We start from the raw sequence: 19,358 nt of genomic DNA on the forward strand, positions 1-19,358 counted from the left end.
CTAGGACCTGGAGCTGGTAGGGACGCTGTATTCCTCTGTGGCTCAGGCGGAAAACTTCAGGCATGATGTCCGGGCTGTGCTATACGCAGGGGAGAGGAAACTCCCAGCCTTACTTCAGATCTGGGTGTTCAGAGTTGAAGGGAAGCTGGGGCACCTTTGGTCTCAGAGACATGCCTGGTCTCAGGGAAAAAGGCTTAGGGTGGCGCCCTCAGTGGGAGGCATGAGAGGCCATGGATACCCGACGGAGAACCAAGGCTCTGGTCGCTAGCGGCGCCCCCAAGCATCCTGCCCGCTTGGGGTTTTCCCCTCTCCATCCCGCGGGGACCCTCCACAAGAAGCCAGGACACGCTATCAGCCCTGTCCCACTCAGGGCCCTGGGGCCGCAGCTATGGCCAGCCCAGCGCGGGTCTTTAGTCCCAGTTCTGCAGTTCCACCCGGCTCAGGGAGGAGGGCTAGGCGAGCCACGAGGGGGAGCAGGAGCCAGGCCGCAGGGGAGGAAGGGGTTAAATCTTCCTCCTCCAGGCTCTCCCCGCCCATAGAGCGCCTCTTAGGCCCCGACCAAGCACGCTGATTGGCCCAAGCCTTCCCCGTCCTGCCGGGGATTGGCCTGTGGGAGCGCGCCGGAGGCCTTGCCCCTTTCCCAGCTCGGCCTTTCGGCCCGTAGCAGCCTCTTGCTGGAGCTGTGGTAGCAGCCGCCACCTGGCAGCCGTCAAGCCATGGAGCCGTCGGAAGCTTCGGGGTGAGTGCGGGGCGCGGCCTGGGTTTCCCGTGTCCGCGTCCACGTGCGTGTCCGCGAGGCGCCGGCAGCCTCCTGGCCCCCGCGCAGGCGCCCGGCTTGGGTTGGCTCGGAAGGGGTACCGCCAAGTCTGGAGCCGGCGTAGGCTGCCTACAACGCCTCAGTTTACCGCTTTGCCGCTTTTCTGCGGGCGGCTGCCCAACTGCAGCGAGGGATGGGGGCGGGAGCCGGCTGTGCCAAAGGCCGGTCGAGCCTCGCTGGAAAGCTAGCCGGGGGCCGTAGGGAGGCGGCTCCGTGCGGAGGAGCCGCGGCCCAGGAGGTGCGCCGGTGGGGCGCGTTGGGGCCGGGAGGTCGCTGCAAGATAGTCCATAGCCGGGGCCTGAGGCCGGCCGCTGTACCACTCCTACGGGAATGAGCGCTTCGGCCCTTCTGGCAGCTGTGCCCTCCCAGCCGGAGGGGCCAAGGACCCAAGCCCCGCCCTCCAAGCACGCGTCCTGCTGGTGGGGGGTTGGGGGGGGCGGTGGAGGGAGCCCTTTAAGAACACCTGAGTGACTCACGGAGGAGGGGCGAGGGGGCTCAAAGATCTCTGTGGGACACGTCAAAGTCTTTAAGGTTCTTCTTTGCACCCATTCCACTCCCTCCTCCAACCAGGACACCCAGGCCCTTCCCTGGTGAGTTCCCGGCCCTCGGCCCTGGCCCTCGGGTGGGATCCTTCCCCTAGGTCAGAGCTTCTCACAGATCAGAACTTTCCTGACAGGCGAAAGCTTTCCCGGCAGGGGAGAGCTTCCCTTCAGGTAAGATCCTCCCTCTGAGATCTATTCCCAGGTGAGAGCCTCCCCAGGTCAGAGCTTCCCGTAGGTGAGAGTACCCTCCAGATCAGAACTTTCCTGGTGGGTGAAAGCTTGCCCCCAGGTAAGAGCTCCCTCTCTAAGAGCTCCCATTCCCAGGTGAGATCTATTTCCAGGACAGCTTACTCCCAGGTCTCCTATTCCCTAGCGAGAGCTTTCCCCCTCTTCAGGTGGGAGCCTCTGGGCAGATCAGAGATTCTCCCCAGGACAGAACTTACCTGGCTGGTGAAAAATTTTGAATCAGGTGAGAGCTTCCCCCTAGCTGAGATCTATTCCCAGCTGAGATCTTCCCCCATTTCAGGTGGGAGCTTCCCTTTCCAGGTGGAAGCCTCTCCTTCCAGGTGAGTCCCCTTTCTCTCCAGGTGAGAGCCATCCCCTGGCTTTCCCAGATTAGGCCTGAGATTGTCTACAACTTGGACCCTGGGGCTGGAGGCCCAGGGGCAATATTAGCCCCACCTCTCTCCTTCTTAGAGGGGAGGGTCTCATCTGAAGAGGGCCTTGCCTGAAGAACTGGACCCCTAGTTTGCTGGATCCCTTCCTTGCGTGTGCTCTCAGCCAGCCAGCAGTGGGCTCATGGGGCAGCTGGATAAGGACTCAGAGACTGGACGGGGATTGGCTGGGGGAGAGCAAGGGGCTGGGAGGGGCAGTCAGCCTGGGACCTGGATTGGTAGAACCCTCAGGGCTGGGTAGTGTGGACTGTGCTCATCATGCTGCCTCTTCGTGGGGGACTTTGTCCCAGCAAGCGCTTTCCACTAGCCAAAGTTCAGGCACTGCCCTGGGTGTGGGCATGGAGCCAGCTGGGGGCTGGACCTACCTAGATCTCGGGGACTAGATATCAGTCAGGTGGTGACTCTCTAGTCTCAGGTGGATGTGTGGGGGAGGTTGGGCCAGGGGTGCCCTGACGGTGTCTCTGGTCTTGCCACCCCAGACAGAGGGATACACAAGCACTGCTGTCCACAACACAAGAAATGGAGCTGAGGAGGCGAGACTACCAGGTGGAGCGGCCACTGCTGAACCAGAAACAGCTGGAGGAGCTGGGGCGCTGGAGCTCAGTGACTGGGACCCACCAGTGGCGAACCTGGTTGCAGTAAGGCTGAGGGTTGGGGCCTAGGGGCACTGGCAGGACCTAGGTAGCCTCTATCCCTGATACCTACCCTTGTGTCCTCAGGTGCTCCCATGCTCGGGCCCGAGCACTTCTGCTCCAATACCTCCCTGTTTTGGCTTGGCTACCCCGGTATCCTGTGCGTGACTGGCTCCTGGGTGACCTGTTGTCTGGCCTAAGTGTGGCCATTATGCAGCTACCACAGGGTAAGCCACCTGTCATCTGGAGGCTGTACCCTCAACCATTGCCTGGTGACCTCGACCCTTTAAGGCCCTGGCCTAGAAGCCCTGTGATCTGTGGCTGCCCCCAAACCTGAAGTCATGACCCCTGCCTCTGCAACTGTGGCCTATGACCTAGGGCTGGGATTCCCTCATCCTTTCAAGGCCCTGGCCCCTTAGCCTACATTGCCACCATTCTACCTCCAGGCCTAGCCTATGCCCTCCTGGCTGGACTGCCCCCCGTGTTTGGCCTCTACAGCTCCTTCTACCCTGTCTTTATCTACTTCCTGTTTGGCACTTCCCGGCACATCTCTGTGGGTGAGTGGAGCCAGGCCCAGCCTTGCTGGAGGATGCCCACCTCCCTCATGGAGGACAGATTGAGGGCGGGCTGAGCAGAACAAGGGAACTTAGGGAAGAGAGCAGCATTGGTGCTGGGCTGCTGGAAGACTGGCCCAAGGGTCATTCCCATGCAGGAGTAGGCCTTTGACCATGGGACCACGCAGTCAGGTGACCTAGAGGCCCTGGCTCCGGGCGGATGTTGGGGGCTCAGAACTTGGCACAGGCCTGATAACCTTTGGCGGGCTGTGCCCCCTCCTCATTCCACCTTTCACAAGGGGAGCGGTTCTGAGCCAGTGGGCATAGGTGGGCAGGGTAGATGTGCGGGGCCCACATTTCTAGTCACCCTCAAGAGCCCTTGAGCTCAGGGTTCATACGTGACTGCCAGCACTGCCACTATTTGCACAGCACAGTCTGAGGATATTTGTCTAGAACTGGATGTCTGTCTTCTCCCTTAAGACCAGGGCTCCAGGGCAGGACAGTGTCCTCTCCCGTTCAGACCTGCCCTGACCTGTCCCTGTAGGCACTTTTGCTGTCATGTCTGTGATGGTGGGCAGTGTGACAGAATCCCTGGCCCCAGATGAGGACTTCCTTCAGGACTTGAACTCCACAGTCAATGAGACGGCCAGAGATGCTGCCCGGGTGCAGCTGGCCTCCGCACTCAGTGTCCTAGTTGGCCTTTTCCAGGTACAGAGCAGTCAGGAGTACTGTCCCCCTACTACCTGCCCCACTGCTGAACCCATCCCCCCAACCCCCGTCTGTCAGTTCCTCTGAGTGTCTGACCATCACCATCCTCCTCCTCATCACTCTGGCTGTTGACTCATCCCTCTCTGATCTTACCTGCCCTGGGCTATGCCCCAGCCACCCCTAGGACCCCCACCTCCCCTGATTGCCCCTGGCCACCCCACAGGTGGGGCTTGGCCTGGTCCACTTCGGCTTCGTGGTCACCTACCTGTCAGAACCTCTGGTCCGTGGCTATACCACAGCTGCATCTGTGCAGGTTTTCATCTCGCAGCTCAAGTATGTGTTTGGCCTCCAATTGAGCAGCCGCTCTGGGCCACTGTCCATCATCTATGTGAGTGAAGGTGGGAGGAGGGACAGGTGGGTGTGCCCATGAGCTTGAGTGCTGGCTGTGACCCTGCCTCCCCTCAGACACTGCTAGAAGTCTGCTGGAAGCTGCCCCAGAGCGTGGTTGGCACCATGGTCACCGCACTTGTGGCAGGGGTAGTGCTTGTGGTGCTGAAGCTACTGAATGACAAGCTGCAGCGACATCTGCCCCTGCCGATCCCCAGGGAACTGCTCACGGTTCGGATTCTGGGGGGGGCAGGGGACAGGGGAGAAGGGCAAGTGGGGATATATTCCTGCCATACGGGCATCCCCCAGGCATTTAAAGACTAGCTGGCATGAGCACTGGTGAGAGTTCCTGGGGACTGGGCGGACCACAGCGGAAAGCTCCTGAGTTAATATCTTCCTGCCCCTGAGAGACAGCATCTCTCTTTTCCCAAAATGGTGGCGTCTGTCTCATCCTGTTGCTAGCTTGTCCCTCTGAAGGTTTTGCTTTAAGCCTCCCCCTTCACCCCCAAAGTGGTTTCTCCATCCCCCTTGACAGTGGTGCCAGCACCTCCCTCCTCTGACTCTGTCCTCTCCTCCCAGCTCATCGGGGCCACAGGCATCTCCTACGGCGTGGGCCTGAAGCACAGATTTGGAGTGGATGTCGTGGGTGACATCCCTGCAGGGTGAGCTCTGGCCCCTGTCAGGTCAGGGAGCTTGGGTGGCCAGGGTCAGCACCTTCCTTTGGCCTCACAGATGCCCCTCACAGGCTGATACCCCCAGTGGCCCCCAACTCCCAGCTGTTCGCAAAACTTGTGGGAAATGCCTTCGCCATCGCTGTGGTTGGGTTCGCCATTGCCATCTCGCTGGGGAAGATCTTCGCACTGAGGCATGGCTACAGGGTGGACAGCAACCAGGTCTGGAGGACGGGATGCGGGACAGTTAGCAGGCAGTGGAGGAGGTCTGAGGGGGATGGAGTATCAGGTGGGACACAAGGAAGCAGCAAACAGATGTGGTGGGCCATGTGGGGGACTGAGGATGGGGGAGCAGGACACAGGACAACAGCCAAGTCCTTGAGGGCTATGCAGTGGGGGTGAAGGTTGGGGATGCCTAGGCCTAGACACAGTTGCTTGGCGAGTGACCAGGCTCTGCCACTGAAGTCTCCTCACACCTGCTCTCCCCTCCACCAGGAGCTGGTGGCCCTTGGCCTCAGTAACCTTATTGGGGGCGTCTTCCAGTGCTTCCCTGTGAGTTGCTCTATGTCTCGGAGCCTGGTACAAGAGAGCACAGGGGGCAACACACAGGTGGGCTCAGGTGTGGGCGCGGGTGTGCTTCTGTGTGTGCATATGCTGCTTTGCCTGGGTTGTCCCACCCTCCTCCCCTTGCTCTCCCCCTGCTCCCTCCCTACTCTCCCCCCACCCCCCTGCTCTCCCCCCACCCCCTACTCTCTTGCCCCAACCCTACTCTTGGCCTCTACTCTCCCCACACTCCCCCTACTCTCCCCTACTTTCCTCCCAACCCTTACTCTCCCCTCCCCCTCCTCTCCTCTCTTCCCCCACCTCTACTCTCCCCCAACCCCTACTCTCCACCCCCACCCCTACTCTCCACTCCCACTCTCCCTCCACTTTACCCCCAACCCCTACTCTGGCCCCACCCCCCCACTCCCTTCCCCTGCTCCCCCACTCTCTTCCCCTACTCCTACTCTGCTACCCTCCTGCTCACTCCTGCCTCCTGCTCACTCCCACCCCGCAGGTAGCTGGAGCTGTCTCCTCCCTCTTCATCCTCATTATCATTGTCAAACTTGGGGAACTCTTCCAAGACCTGCCTAAGGTGAGCCCCCACCTCCACCCCTACCCAGCTGGGTTTGAGGGCCTTGGCCAGGCCAGGGGCTCAGATCAGTCAGTCACATCCCAGGTGAGGGGCAGGGATACAAGGTCATGCCATTTTTCAAGGTTGAGACCTTTGGGGTGAGATTTGGAGTTGAGAGTCAGGGGTTAGGACCTTTCAGAGTCAGATCCAAGTTGTTAGGTTCACGGGCCGGGTGGTGGTTAGCGTCATTTAGGGTTATGCCCAGGTGCTTGGGGTCAGTCTTGTTCATGCCCAGGTGGCTGGGGTTGTCAGTATCTGGGCAGCTCTCAGCAGCCCCTGGTGACACTGTCCCCATGGCAGGCAGTCCTGGCAGCCGCCATTATCGTGAACTTGAAGGGCATGTTGATGCAGTTCACAGACATATGCTCCCTCTGGAAGGCAAATCGAATGGATCTGGTGAGAGGCTTGGGATCCCAGGGGTGGGATTGGGGCCTTCAGCTCCAACAGCCCCTCTAGACCCTGCTGACCACTGCCCTTCTGTTTTTAGCTCATCTGGCTGGTGACCTTTGTGGCCACCATCCTGCTGAACCTGGACCTTGGCCTAGCAGCTGCGGTGGCCTTCTCCCTGCTGCTTGTGGTGTTCCGTACGCAGCTGTGAGTCAACCCTTTTGGTCCCCCCAATTCCAGCTGGTGAGGGAGTGACATTCCACACTGGCTCCCCCAGGTTTCCCATGTCTCAAGGACAGCCCCAGGCTCCTTAGTACCCCCTCATTGTCCTTTTCTCTGCCCTCTCTCCTCACACTCACTGTTCTTCACAGGCCTCACTATTCTATCCTGGGGCAGGTGCCAGACACGGACATTTACAGAGATGTGGCAGAGTACTCAGAGGTGTGTGGGGGTGCTAAGCAGGAGGAAGGCCTGGGTGGGGTGGAACAGAGCCAGAATGCACTTTTATCAGTCCCTTCCACACCTGGCAAGGACACTGGGGGCTGAGGGCACTTTGGTCCTTGTAATTTCAAGGGAAGAATTTGGATCTATGACCCCCAGTTAGAGTATAAGGGACTAGGAGGGGCCCGAGAAAGAGTGGACAGAGATAGGCCTGGGGGCCTGGGGACAGGTCTGTCTTGGAGCCAGCAGTACAAGTCCCATCCTGCAGACAAGCCCTGGGTCAGGAATCCCAGAGGGATTCCTGTAGGGGAGGCTGTTTCCAGATTTATCAGTGGAATTACTGGATCTCTGTCATTTACCTCCTGAGAAGTCTCATGCCAAGTGCTGGTAAAAATAGGTGGGGCTCTGGAATAAAACAAGCCCATTCCCCCTGACATGGAAACTTGAAGGCTGAGCACAGTATGATTAGGCAGAGTAAGGGGAGGACATGAGGGGGAGCAGCTCAGCTGGATGGAAAGGGAGGAGGGAACACATCGTGCAGGCCCAAATGCTGAGCAGAGACCTGGGCAGTGCTCTGAATGGGGTGGGAGCTGGGGAAGGCTTGGTTGGGATGGCAGCTAAGGAGGGTCTCTCTATCTGCATGCAGAAAATAGACCACAGGGCAGGAATAGGAGACCCAAGAGGAGGCCTGAGAGCCACTGAACCCTGGCCTGGATATTGGCAGAAGGGCAGGGGAGATGGGGAGGGAGAGGTGCAGGATGCCCTGGAGGAAGCCCTGACAGTCCTGGCCAAGGACCTGGGCAGAGGGAAGGAGCAGGATGAGGACTCAGGATGACACCACCAGGCCTGTGGCCCAAGCTTCTGGGAGGGCACGGGCCACAGGCTGGGCCCATGCTGGCTGGGGAGCAGAGGGGTGGGGGGCAGTGGGTGCTGGGGCACATGGGGGAGGAAAGGCAGCCAGGAGAGAGGAGGGCTCAGCCACCCCAACCCTGACCCACCCCCAGGCCAGGGAGGTCCCAGGCGTGAAGGTCTTCCGCTCCTCAGCCACTGTGTACTTTGCCAACGCTGAACTCTACAGTGACACGTTGAAGCAGAAGGTGAGGCTTGGGGTCCCCAGGGTGAGTGTCAGAGGGTCCCTCACTTCCACAGAGTGTCCACATCCCCTTCCCTGATATTCACCTCTAGTGTGGTGTAGACGTCGACCGCCTCATCTCCCGGAAGAAGAAGCTGCTCAAGAAGAAGGAGCTAAAGCTGAAGCGACTGCTGAAGGAGGAGAAGCTCCAGAGACAGGCAGGGCCCCTTGAGCCGGTGACTCCTGCGTCTGTCCTGCTGCTCACCCGACGCAGCCTTTCTCCCAACCTCCTGGGCTCCTGACTTCTCACCCGCATTCTTCATTCCTCCTCCTTTCTCCCTGATGCCCCCTAGGACCCTGCTTTACTCCCCTGGCTGGTCAGGGCTCTGGGTGGAATTTTATTTTTCTCCCATCCCGCCAAGGCAGCGACGGTGTGAACCCATCACGATCCCTGTCTCCTCTCTTCCCTGGCCTAGGCTGCTGCCTCCAAGGGCACTTCCGTTTCCATCAATGCCAACACCAGCATCAGAGACATCGAGAGCAACAACATGGAGGGCTCCAAGGCCAAGGTGAGGCTGGAGGTGGGAGAGGGGTCAGCCATGAGCTGCAGAGATGAGGGTGCTCACACATGTCCCATGAGGAAAGCTGTGGACCTTCGAGTTGTGCATTCAAGGTGGTTGTGCCAATAGCAGGAGGAATGGGTGATGGATAAGATACTCTGGGGAGATCTCTAGAGTATGCCATGGAATTCTGCTTGTGGCTCTCTTGTCTGTAATCTGAGGCCCACATGAAGACCTTGAATTTACAGAGTCTGCAAGACCCTACCGTCTGTGCTCATGGATAGAGGGAAGGGATTGAGGGCGTGGGGAAAAAATGTGGGGTCCAAAAAGGGAACGCCACACTCAGTTAGAGACCTAGGCAGGGGGCCGAGGTGTCTGAGTGTACACATATGTGCATGTGTCTCTTCTGGTCCATCCTTGGGCCCCCTATCCACTCCATCCTGGCTGACTGAGGATGAGGTACAGTCTCCCAGTGGCCTCCCTTCTTAAGTGTCCCTATTAAGCCTGGGCCCAGGAGGTAATAGAGCAGTATATGCTTGGTCTGTGTGTGCTACTTGAGTCTAGGCGTCCTCTCCTGTGTGTCCCCATGAGTTCCTCCTGTCTTTGCATAGAGGAAATCCCCATGTCCAAGTCCTCATGTGTCCCTTGCAAGCCCCATATATCTGGGTGTTTACATGCATGCTCCCACATCTGACCTTATGTGACCCTGCCTGTCTGTGCGTGTTCCCTGCCTTCATCTTCTTGTGGGCGGCCCTTGCAGTGTGTCTGGCTCCATAGCAGGTGAGCGCAGGGAAGGAACTAGAGGATACAGCAGCCAGCGGTCAAGAAGATGCCAAGGCCCCAGATGGGTCCACACTGAAGGCCCTGGGCCTGCCTCAGCCGGATTTCCACAGCCTTGTCCTGGACCTGGGTGCCCTCTCCTTCGTGGACACTGTGTGCCTCAAGAGCCTGAAGAATGTAAGAGGCTGGGGTATACCTAGGAAGAGCCCTGGGGGAGGACGAGGCCCCTCAAGCCTGCACTCTGCCCCCATAACTAGCTCCAAGAGCCCTCTGAGCCTTCCAACCCCCAGACTCTCTGAGCTCCCCCTCTAAACTCCCTCCCTGCAGCCTTCCTGAATCCTCCCTTGGAGCCTGAGCCTCCCTCTGAATCTGGCCCCCTTTTTCTGCTGCAGATTTTCCGTGACTTCCGGGAGATCGAGGTGGAGGTGTACATGGCCGCCTGCCACAGTGCGTGGGGTGGGGATGGCAGGAATGGTCCGGGAAGGGGGTGGGGCTCTTCCAGTCAAGGAGTCTGCCAGGCAGCACAAGGTAAAAGTCTCTGAAACTGGAAGTCAGAGGTATCCTGGGAGGCAAGGTGAAGGGTCAAGGGTGACTAGGGGTTTAGCTGTAACCTCAGGGGTGGAGGTCACAGGTGACATGGGTCAGGGCATTCTGCTGGTGATTGGGGGTTGGGGTTCTTGGTGGTTCTGTGAGTCAGGGGAGACCTGCTTCTTGCCTACAGCCCCTGTGGTCACACAGCTTGAGGCTGGGCACTTCTTCGATGCATCTATCACTAAGCAGCATCTCTTTGCCTCTGTCCACGATGCTGTCGTCTTTGCCCTCCAACACCCAAGGTCTGGTCCCGTCAGCCCTGTTTCGGTGAGCTGACCTCTGGACCGCTAAACTCTTTATCTACTGCTTGTCCCCACCCCTGACCCCAACTCCAGGAAGTCCACACTTCCTAGATGGCTCTGCCTCCAGTGGACCCACTGCCTTCCCCTCCTGCCTTTAGATAAAGCTGCTCCTGGGGGCAGAGGTTGCTCTCCTGGGGGAGGGGGTGGTATGCGTCCTTTGCAAACTGACTGGCGCTTCTCCTCCTTGGCCTGCTCAGGTTACCCAACTCTGACCGTGCTGCCACCCTACCTGAGACTGCCTACCTCTGGAGATTGTGACGTGGCACCCATGAGAACCCCCTGACCCCTAGGCTGCCTCCAGCTGTCACCCAGGAGTACCCTCCGTATACACATACATAACTCAGGGATGGAGGTCCTGGGACTCCGCGTTCAGTGTGATGGGGCACTGGAGTCGGCCAGCACTGGCCAGGTCAGGGGAGCATGTGTGTTTGCAGCCTCAGGAATAAAGATTTGTTTGCCCAACACCAGGCTCTGCTGTGGCTTGGTGGAGGCTTGGTGGGGGTAGGAGGTGGGTCCACAGTCCTGGCTCCTGACTCTTCTTATGGCCCACGTTGGGGACTGGAATCAGAAGTTGTAGGGGAGGTTTGGGGAGGGCAGGGTCAGGAGGGAGAGTATAGAACAGGAGGGCGAGCTGTGGGGCCAGGCCCAGAATCGGGGCATACAGGTTGAAGTTTCTCCCCGGCCACACACAGCCCTCGGCACCTGTGTCCTCAGCTGTAAAACAGTTGGAATCAGAGCTGCTTCTCAGGAATCATCTGTTCTCAGGGGCACTTGATAACAAGCAAGGCACTGGGTGCCACCAGGTAGCCCTGGAGGGTGTAATGTGAACACCCGAGTAACCAGTTGAGGAGGGGCAGGTGTTCACAGGTGCTGCTGGTCTGCATTTAGAAATAAGAGTGTGCATGATTGATTTACTTGGGAAAATGCCAGTTCGTATAATTAGATCACTGGGCTTTGCAGGTCACTGTGGGCCAAGAAGCATGTGTTGATTTCTACCATAAAATGCCAACATCTGGGCCTGTGGCCCAGTGGGCAGCAGTGGGCCTTCGAGCCAGCTGATACTCTGAGTGCTTGGGGTGAGGGTGGGGGCACTAGAATCTTCCTGGGCCTCAAGGTCTCATCAGCAGAGCATGAATGGTAATAGGATCCACCTCGTGGGTTGTTCCGTGCCATGAGTAAATGCCATGAAATGCTTGCATCAGTGCTGGGCCCGTGTCACTTGCTCAAAACGGGTGAGCTTTGCCGTCTACCAGCTGACCAGGTGCTAGGCTCTGCTGGGTGAGTGGACAGAGGCTGCCCTACCCTCCAAGTCACTGAGGCACCCCTTGCTCAGCTGTCTTTATTGTGGCCCTGCACTGTGTTTACAAATCTTTGTCCACCCTCTACCCCCAGAACCTCAGCCCAGGAAGTCATGGCTCTTTGTCTATTCTGTCATGCCGTGTCCTGGCACCAGGAGGTGCCTGGCACGTGGCGGTGCTTGGTAAATATTGGTTGAGTGAAGCGTATGTGCTGGAATGGAAGGCCGACCTCGAACAAGAGATTGCAGATACTTAGAAATGCTTCGAAGAAAATAAAACAGAGTCACATGGGAGAGAAAGGACTGTGTCGCCCCAGATGGTCCTGGGAGGGAGGCTCAGGGAGCAGGTGACACTTCTACTGAAGCTCCAGCCATGAGAAGTGTCTCTATGAGTGGAGGACAGCGCTCCTGGTGTGGGGAACAGCAGGTGTGTTCAGCAACACTAGCGAGGCCTGCATGAGGCAGGAGGGGAGACCAAAGCATGCTGAGCCTTTGGACTTTATTCGGAGCGTGAGGGGCCCCCCGTTTTTGAGCACTCACTGCGGTGATGTGGACTGTCGGGTAGGCTGGGCGTAGGGGACCAGCGAGCAGCTCTGAGCTGGAGAGCAGTGTTAGAGGCTGTGGGATGTTAGAATTGTAGGGATTGGATGTTAGGTGAGGAGGAGGGAGGGGGTAAAGGAGGCACTCCTTTAGTCCTGGGCCCCAAGCCTGCCATCCTCCTCAGCCCTGGAACCCCATGCCCCATGTTTTCTGCTCATGCTTCCCCCATGAAAGGCCATGGGGCCAGCTGGAACCTCCTGCCTCTAGTCTGGCCTGCCTGTGGGGGAGGGGCGTTTGTCTGTTGCCAGGTGCCCAGGTTCCGCTGGCACTTGCCACAGCCATGCTGCTCGCACGGTCCTTCCTGCTAGTGCTACTCCTGCTGGCCATGCCTGCCCCAACCCACACCTGGTCACGGCCCCTGTGGTACCAGGTGGGGCTGGACTTACAGCCCTGGGGATGCCAACCAGACAGCATGGAGAGTTGCAGAGAAAGCCTGGGCTGTCCTGGCCATTTGATGGGCCTGGGGGAGAACTACGTCTACCCTGTGGCTGGGGTCACAGCCACCACTACCATGATGCTGATGATTGCCCATGTGGTGCAGCGGCGATGGCGTTTACGGGCCACTAAGTTTGAGGTGAGCACAGCACCGCTCTGTCCCCCCCAGTGTCCTACCTCCACTCAGACCCAATGAGCTCCTATCCTCCACCCAACCTTCCCCAATCAGCCTACCCATGCCTTGTGGGCCTCCTGCTGCCCCTTTCCTCACTGCTCACACCCCATGGTCCATTCATCTGTCCACACCTGTCAGCCCCTAGCCATTCCCCACAGCCAGTACCCTGCTCCCATCTGTCCCTCTTTAATATCCCTATTCCTCACCCAGCTTACCTGGTCCTCATGACCACCCTGGCCCTCAACAGACCCTCAGGGATCCTCTATCACCCTAAGTCCCCCATCCCCCATCCCCCTGGCTCCATTACTGCCCCTTACCACACCTCCGTCCCATCCCTCTGCTCTCACACCTGCCTCTTGGTCCTATCCTCAGCATCCACAGGTGACCACTGACCCCCCTGGACTCTGGAAACAGCGGACCCCGATCTCAGACCGCACCCTACTCCTCGGTGTCCTGCACGTGCTGGATGCCCTCCTGGTTCACATCGAGGGCCACCTGCAGTCTCTAGCCACCCAGCAGCGAACCCAAATAAAGGGGACTCCCACCGAGAGTGGGTGACCTAACATATGCCTCTCTTTGCCTCATAGCCAGTCAGGGTAGGGGTGGCCTGAGGCTCTGGGCCAGGCTTGGGACTGTGTGTGTCTTTTCTCTCCAGGCCTGCCTGGACCCTGTTTCCCCTTTCTGTTTTTACAGCCAGCAGACTTGTTGAGGCCTCAGTGCCCCAGATGGATGGGCAGGTTTTGCCCAGGCTGGCTCACACTGCTCCATTGCCCCCACCAACTGACTCCTCCCTAAGTATCCCACCCACAAATACAATTGCTCCTCAGGAGTCTCCACTGTGGTGGGAGAAGACTTGACTATCAGGGCAGACTTAGATGATCTGGGGAGGGCTGCCCAGGGGTGATAACTTGGCTGAACCACTAGGGCTTCTGGTTGGGGCTGCAGCCTGAGCTGGGAGTAGGGGCTGGAGGGGGAGCCCTGGCTGCCTTCATCTTTGTGGCAGTCTCGAACACTCCCTGGCACCTGAGTGGCCCTTGTTCTCAGGCCCTGGAAGTAAAGTGAGGGCTGAACCTCCCCAAAGGGGAGGCCCTTACCCACCTCCTCCCTTCGTTCTACCATAGGCACGTCAGTTTGAGTGGGTACTGAGGCCTCTGCATTTTTAAGGTCTCTGTTTTTGAAAAAGAATATAATGTTATGAATTCAAAAACAGAAATAGAAGTAAATTAAAATAATGAGAAAAGAAATCATGACAAATCACAAATGCTAAAAAGCTGACGATACAATGCAAAATCCAGAACAATAACATTTGTGGTGACTTCCTGACACATTTCTGTAATATGTTTTCCCCTGTATTTTCAGGCTGCTCACTCTGATCACCTTTGCATAGGACAAGGATTTTGTAATTTGGGGGGAAATATTTTCCATACAGAGAATAGGAAGGCAATTCAGTCTCCCTTCTAACATGGTTGATTGAAATTTGTGTTTTAATTAGTGATAGTTTAGAAAATTTATTTCTCTCGTAACCTGTTATTGATGGTGTCACATAAGTGGTCTGGATTGTTTTCAAATTTAGGAAACTCATCAACTTTCTTTCATATAGTACGCATATGATTTGGAAGAATTTTCCACAGCTAAGCTTCTGGCTCCACACATTTCAAATCTTGTTTTCTCTCCATGGCCCACAATTTTTCCAGCACTGGGCAAGAGGACCTTGCACTTCTATCCTGACCGGAGGTTTCTGGAAGCCATTCCTACACCAGGACAGAAACGATAAGCTAACCATACAGAGGAGTGGAGCAAGCCACATAAATAAGGCCCTCTACACCCAAACCAAGTGTGTCCCTGGGGTACACTTGGAGATATGCTGCCTGGGTTCCCCTTCAAGGAAGGCCTGCTGCTGCCAGCCACCAAGAAGGCAGCCAGCAGATGGGTCTACCTCAGCAGTAAAGAGCCCCGTCACAGCTAGTTTTCTCCCTCAGCCCAACCCTTTCCCTCCCTACCTCAGATGCTGAGCTTAAAAGATTCCCTGGTAAAGATCCTGATCTCCGTCTTGGATTCTGCTTCCCAGAGAAACCAACCTGGGACAGTCCCCAACCTACCTTCCTCTTGGCTGGACCTCAAAAATGTCACAGCTTCTCTGATGTCCCCTGCCTGAGAGGAGGTGGGATGGAGGGGAGTCTGAGTGGGAAAGGACAGAGGTACTCACTGAATACAGTTAGAGTATCTTAGTTTTGCAAGTTTTCCAAAAATACTTGATCCTATGAATACACTACTGGGGCTCCTCCCAAGGCCTAGAAATGAAGGGTGTTGAAGTTTGAGCTTCATCAGCCCCTTGTTAGGCCTACTTCTACAATCTACAAGTTTCAGTGAACACCTACTGTTTGCTAACCTATTGTTGATGCCAGGATCAGCTGATATACAGAACAGAACTGGCTCCTCCCTCACCCACTCACAAATAGGAGAGGGTGGTGGTGGTGAAATAGACTCAAAAAGGCCATTGCTCTGCAGAGAGGTGGGCTGACTGCTGGGACCTGAAGGATGAGTGGGGTGACTACAGAAGGGGGAGAGTGCTCCAGTCAGAAGGACAAGGGTGCATACATGGGTCTGGTGGGAGGACAGACCTTTACCTGTTCTAGGAACTATAATGTGGTCAGGATTCCAGGGGAAAGAAGGCACTCTGGAGAGCAAGAGGGAGCAGGCTGGTAGGGGCAGGAGTTGGTGCCTCCTAGGGAGGGTGTGGTGGGGAGAATAATGGCCTCTCAAGATGTCCGTGGAATCTGTGAATATGGTACAGTACATGGCAAAAATAACTTTGCAGATAGGATTAAGGTTAAAGAATTTAAGATTATTATGGATTATTTTGGTGGGCCCAATGTAATCACATGAACTCTTAAAAGTGGATGAGGAGGGCAGAAGAGTTGGTCAGATTCAAAGTGTGAAAGTCACTTGATTCTCTGCTGCTGGCTTTGAAGATGGTGGAAGGGATCTTCCACCATCCAAGGATCCAAGGCATTTTGTTTGCCTCTAGAAGCTAGGAATGACCCTCAGGTGATAGCCAGTGAGAAAACAGGAAACTCACTCCTGCGGCCACTAGGATCTACATTCTGTCAACAGCTGGAATGACCAAGGACATAAATTCTCCCTGAGAGCCTCCAGAAAGGAATACAGCCCTACTGATGTCTTGATTTTAGCTCAGTGAGATCTATGTTGAACCTCGGGCCCAAAGAACTGTGAGAGAATAAATTTATGTTGTTCTAAAATGTTAAGTTTGTGGTGATTTATGATAGCAGCAATGGAAAACTAATACAAATGTTGGTACCAAGAGTGAGGTACTGCTGTAACAAATTCTAAAAGTGTAGAAATGGCTTTGGAATTGGGCAGTGAGCAAAGGCTGGAATAATAAAAAATAATAAATAAAACAGAGCATAATAGAGAAAGCCAAGATTGCCTTCAACTGTTAGCAGAAAACTGGACTTTAAGAATGCTGCCAGTGAGGGCTCAGAAGAAAATATGGAACATGTTATTGGAAACTAGGAGGAAAAAGAATCCTTGTTAAATAGTTACAGGAAGATTAGTGGAATTGCATCCCACAGTTGGGTGGAAAGAAGAACTTAGTAAATGATGAACTTGGATATTTAGCAGAAGAGGTTTCTAAGCAAAGTGTTGAAAGTGCAGCCTGGTTTATTGTTGCTACTTATGGCAAAATGCAAGAGGAGGGAGATAGATTGAGAGAAAAACTATTAAACAAAATAGAACCAGGACTTGATATCAGAAATTCTCAGCCAACTGTCCAGAAAAAACTTTCCTCCAAAATTATCAGAATTGATACAATTCTAATCAAATTAGGTTTTTCTTTTAGATTGACAAAATATTATTTCATAAATAATGTAAAAAAGAGTGTGACATAACAGAAAATCGCAGGATCAGAAGCTCTAGGATCCCATCACTCCACCAAAACAACTATTGAGCCAGCAGAAACCGTCTATAGCAACTTTTTTGGAACTCTGAAGTCTAGTTGAACACTTGCAGCATCCAGGGGGGAGCTTGATGAAGAATCTGGTGAATTTAAGTAAATTTCTGCTGTTTCAACCCCCACAGACTGAAGCAGCTTCCCAGCTGCAGAGGATTTAAACAGACGATACTCCCCCACCCCTACCCCCACCTCCTTTTTTGGGGGAGAAATCTTTGCCAGGCCACTAGCTGACCATAGAGACAATTGAACAGAAACTCCAGTGACCACACACAACAAGGAATACACACTTTGCAAAGATAGAATGGAAAAGTCATAAATAAATGGCCCCACCCCTCAACAAGCAGAAATCAGCAATCCCTGAAGAGTGGGAGAATTAGGTTTCCAGAATTACTACATATGATACTCAGAATGTCCAATTCTCAACAAAAAATTATAAAACACAAAGAAATAGGAAACTATGGCCCATTCACAGAAGAAAAAAAAAAGAATTTGACAGAAATTGTCCATGAGTAAGCCCAAGCATTGGAATTATTAGTCAAAGGAAACCATAGACAAAGAACTCAAGTAAATCAGGAAAACAATGTCTGAATAAAATTTGGAATTTTTTTTAAAGATGGGCCCTGAGCTAACATCTGTTGCTAATCTTTTTCTTTCTTTTTCTTCTCCCCAAAGACCCCCCAGTACATAGCTATATATTCTAGTTGTAGATCCTTCTAGTTCTGTTATGTGGGACACCATCTCAGCATGGCTTGATAGGCAGTGCTAGGTCTGCACCCAGGATCCAAACTAGCAAAACCCTGGGCCACCAAAGTGGAGCATAAGAACTTAACCACTCGGCTGTGGGGCTGGCCCCTAAAATTAGAATATTAATAAAGAGATAGAAAATTTTAAATGGATCCAAAAATAAATTCTGGAGCTGAAGAGTCTAATACCTGAAATGAAAAACTCAGTAGAAGGGTTCAAAAGCAGATTGGAGCAGGAAGAAGAAAGGATCAGTGAATTGAAGGTAAGACAATTGAAATTATCCAGTCTGAGGAGCAGAAAGAAAAAGAATGAAGAAAATCCTGAGGAATGTATGGAATACTATAAAACAGAACAATATAGGCATTATGGGAGTTCCAAAAAGAGAAGAAAGAGAAAGGAGCAGAAAAAAATATTCAAATAAATAATGACCAAAATCTCCCCAAATCTGATGAAAGATGTGAATATACACATCTAAGAATCTCAATGAACTCCAAGCAGGATAAACTCAGAGATCCACACAGAAACACATTATCATCAAATTGTCAAAACTAAAAGAGAAGTGACCCCTCATATAAAGGGATCATAAATAAGATTAACATATGATTTCTACTCAGAAGCCATGGAAGCCAGAAGGCAGTGGGATGACATATTTAAAGTCCTGAATTTAAAAAAACCCTGTCAAACAAGAATTCTATATCCAGCAAAACTATCCTTTAAGAATGAAGGAGAAATTAAGACAGTTCCAGGTAAACAAAAGCTCAGAGAGTTCATTATTGGTAGACCTATCCTACAAGAAATGCCCAAGGGAATCCTTCAGACTGAAATAAAAGGACACTAGACAATAACTCAAAGCCATATTAAAAACCAAGAAGACTAGTAAAGGTAGCTTCACAGGTAACTATAAAAACCAGTATTAGTTCACTTTAAGTTTAGTTTTTAACTTCTCTCTTTTTCCAACATGATTTAAAAGGAAAAGCATAAAACAATAATTATAAATCAATGTTAATATTTAAAGAAGAATTAACACCAATTCTTCTCAAACTCTTCCAAAAAATTAAAGAGGAGGGAACATTTCCTAATTTATTCTATGAGGCCAGCATTGTTCTGATACCAAAGCCAGAAAAAGACATTACAAGAAAAGAAAACTACAGATCAATATCTCTTATTAATATCTATGCAAATATCTTCAACAAAATACCAGAAAATCAAATTTAGCAGCATATTAAGAGAGATCCAGTTCAGCCCCAGTGGCCTAGTGGTTAAGTTCAGCACATTCCACTTCAGTGGCCTCAAACAGATGCATGTATGCCAGTGTTCATTGCAGCATTATTTACAATAGACAAAATGTGGAAACAACCCAAGTGTTCATCAACAGATGAATGAACAAATGACATTATGCTAAGTGAAATAATCCAAACATAAAAGGACAGTGTTAAAAGGTAAACTAAGGCATATTAAAATTTTTGAGTTTACTTGAGCAAAAATTGATTCAAATTGGGCAGCATCCAATCTAGCAGATAGAAGGGAGCTCCAAGGAACTGCACGAAATGAAAGACTTATAGGCAGAAGGGAGCAGGAACAAAGAAGTTATACTAGCCAAAAAAGTGGTTTGGTTATTGCAAAATTACTTTCCTGGAGGGGACAGCATCGGTCTATGAGGCAGATGGCCTAACTAGTGCTGATCAGGTGATTCCTGATTAACTGGTTTAAGATTCCATTTCTTAATTAAGTCTTGGTCTGATAACCTGGGGCTTAGCATAGCAACACTATTTTGGGCCTGTTGTCTTTTTAACAACAAATATTGTATGATCTCACTTATATGAAGTATCTAGAATAGGCAAG

The 19,358-nt window shown here is 53.4% G+C and overlaps 2 protein-coding genes across 11 annotated transcripts; both read left to right on the plus strand.

Annotated features, from left to right (window-relative positions):
- The first annotated feature begins 591 nt into the window (after window positions 1–591).
- SLC26A6 (solute carrier family 26 member 6) lies at window positions 592–10,754 on the plus strand. Of its 10 annotated transcripts, none has more exons than XM_046671983.1 (22): window positions 633–739; window positions 1,886–1,925; window positions 2,513–2,671; window positions 2,753–2,892; window positions 3,112–3,222; window positions 3,764–3,927; window positions 4,151–4,315; window positions 4,393–4,545; window positions 4,894–4,976; window positions 5,060–5,207; window positions 5,481–5,594; window positions 6,043–6,120; window positions 6,460–6,555; window positions 6,647–6,753; window positions 6,918–6,987; window positions 7,992–8,084; window positions 8,173–8,295; window positions 8,536–8,628; window positions 9,397–9,576; window positions 9,792–9,846; window positions 10,121–10,257; window positions 10,490–10,754. In XM_046671983.1, exons 3-22 carry the CDS (start codon window positions 2,553–2,555, stop codon window positions 10,502–10,504), a joined length of 2,244 nt encoding a protein of 747 aa, XP_046527939.1. In that variant the 5' UTR covers window positions 633–739; window positions 1,886–1,925; window positions 2,513–2,552; the 3' UTR covers window positions 10,505–10,754. The 10 variants fall into 10 exon arrangements, with proteins under 10 accessions (XP_046527883.1, XP_046527889.1, XP_046527894.1 ...); XM_046671967.1 differs by lacking the exon at window positions 1,886–1,925 and adding an exon at window positions 1,755–1,828 and having other exon boundaries at window positions 653–739; XM_046671957.1 differs by lacking the exon at window positions 633–739 and adding an exon at window positions 760–1,407.
- Window positions 10,755–12,601: 1,847 nt separating this feature from the next.
- TMEM89 (transmembrane protein 89) lies at window positions 12,602–13,357 on the plus strand. The gene is made up of 2 exons (XM_046637896.1): window positions 12,602–12,763; window positions 13,172–13,357. The coding sequence occupies exons 1-2, from the start codon at window positions 12,602–12,604 to the stop codon at window positions 13,355–13,357; spliced, it is 348 nt and encodes a 115-aa protein (XP_046493852.1).
- The last annotated feature ends 6,001 nt before the right edge of the window (window positions 13,358–19,358 follow it).

The sequence above is a fragment of the Equus quagga genome, chromosome 1 (genome assembly GCF_021613505.1).
Source record: "Equus quagga isolate Etosha38 chromosome 1, UCLA_HA_Equagga_1.0, whole genome shotgun sequence".
NCBI classification, from domain to species: Eukaryota; Metazoa; Chordata; class Mammalia; order Perissodactyla; family Equidae; genus Equus; species Equus quagga.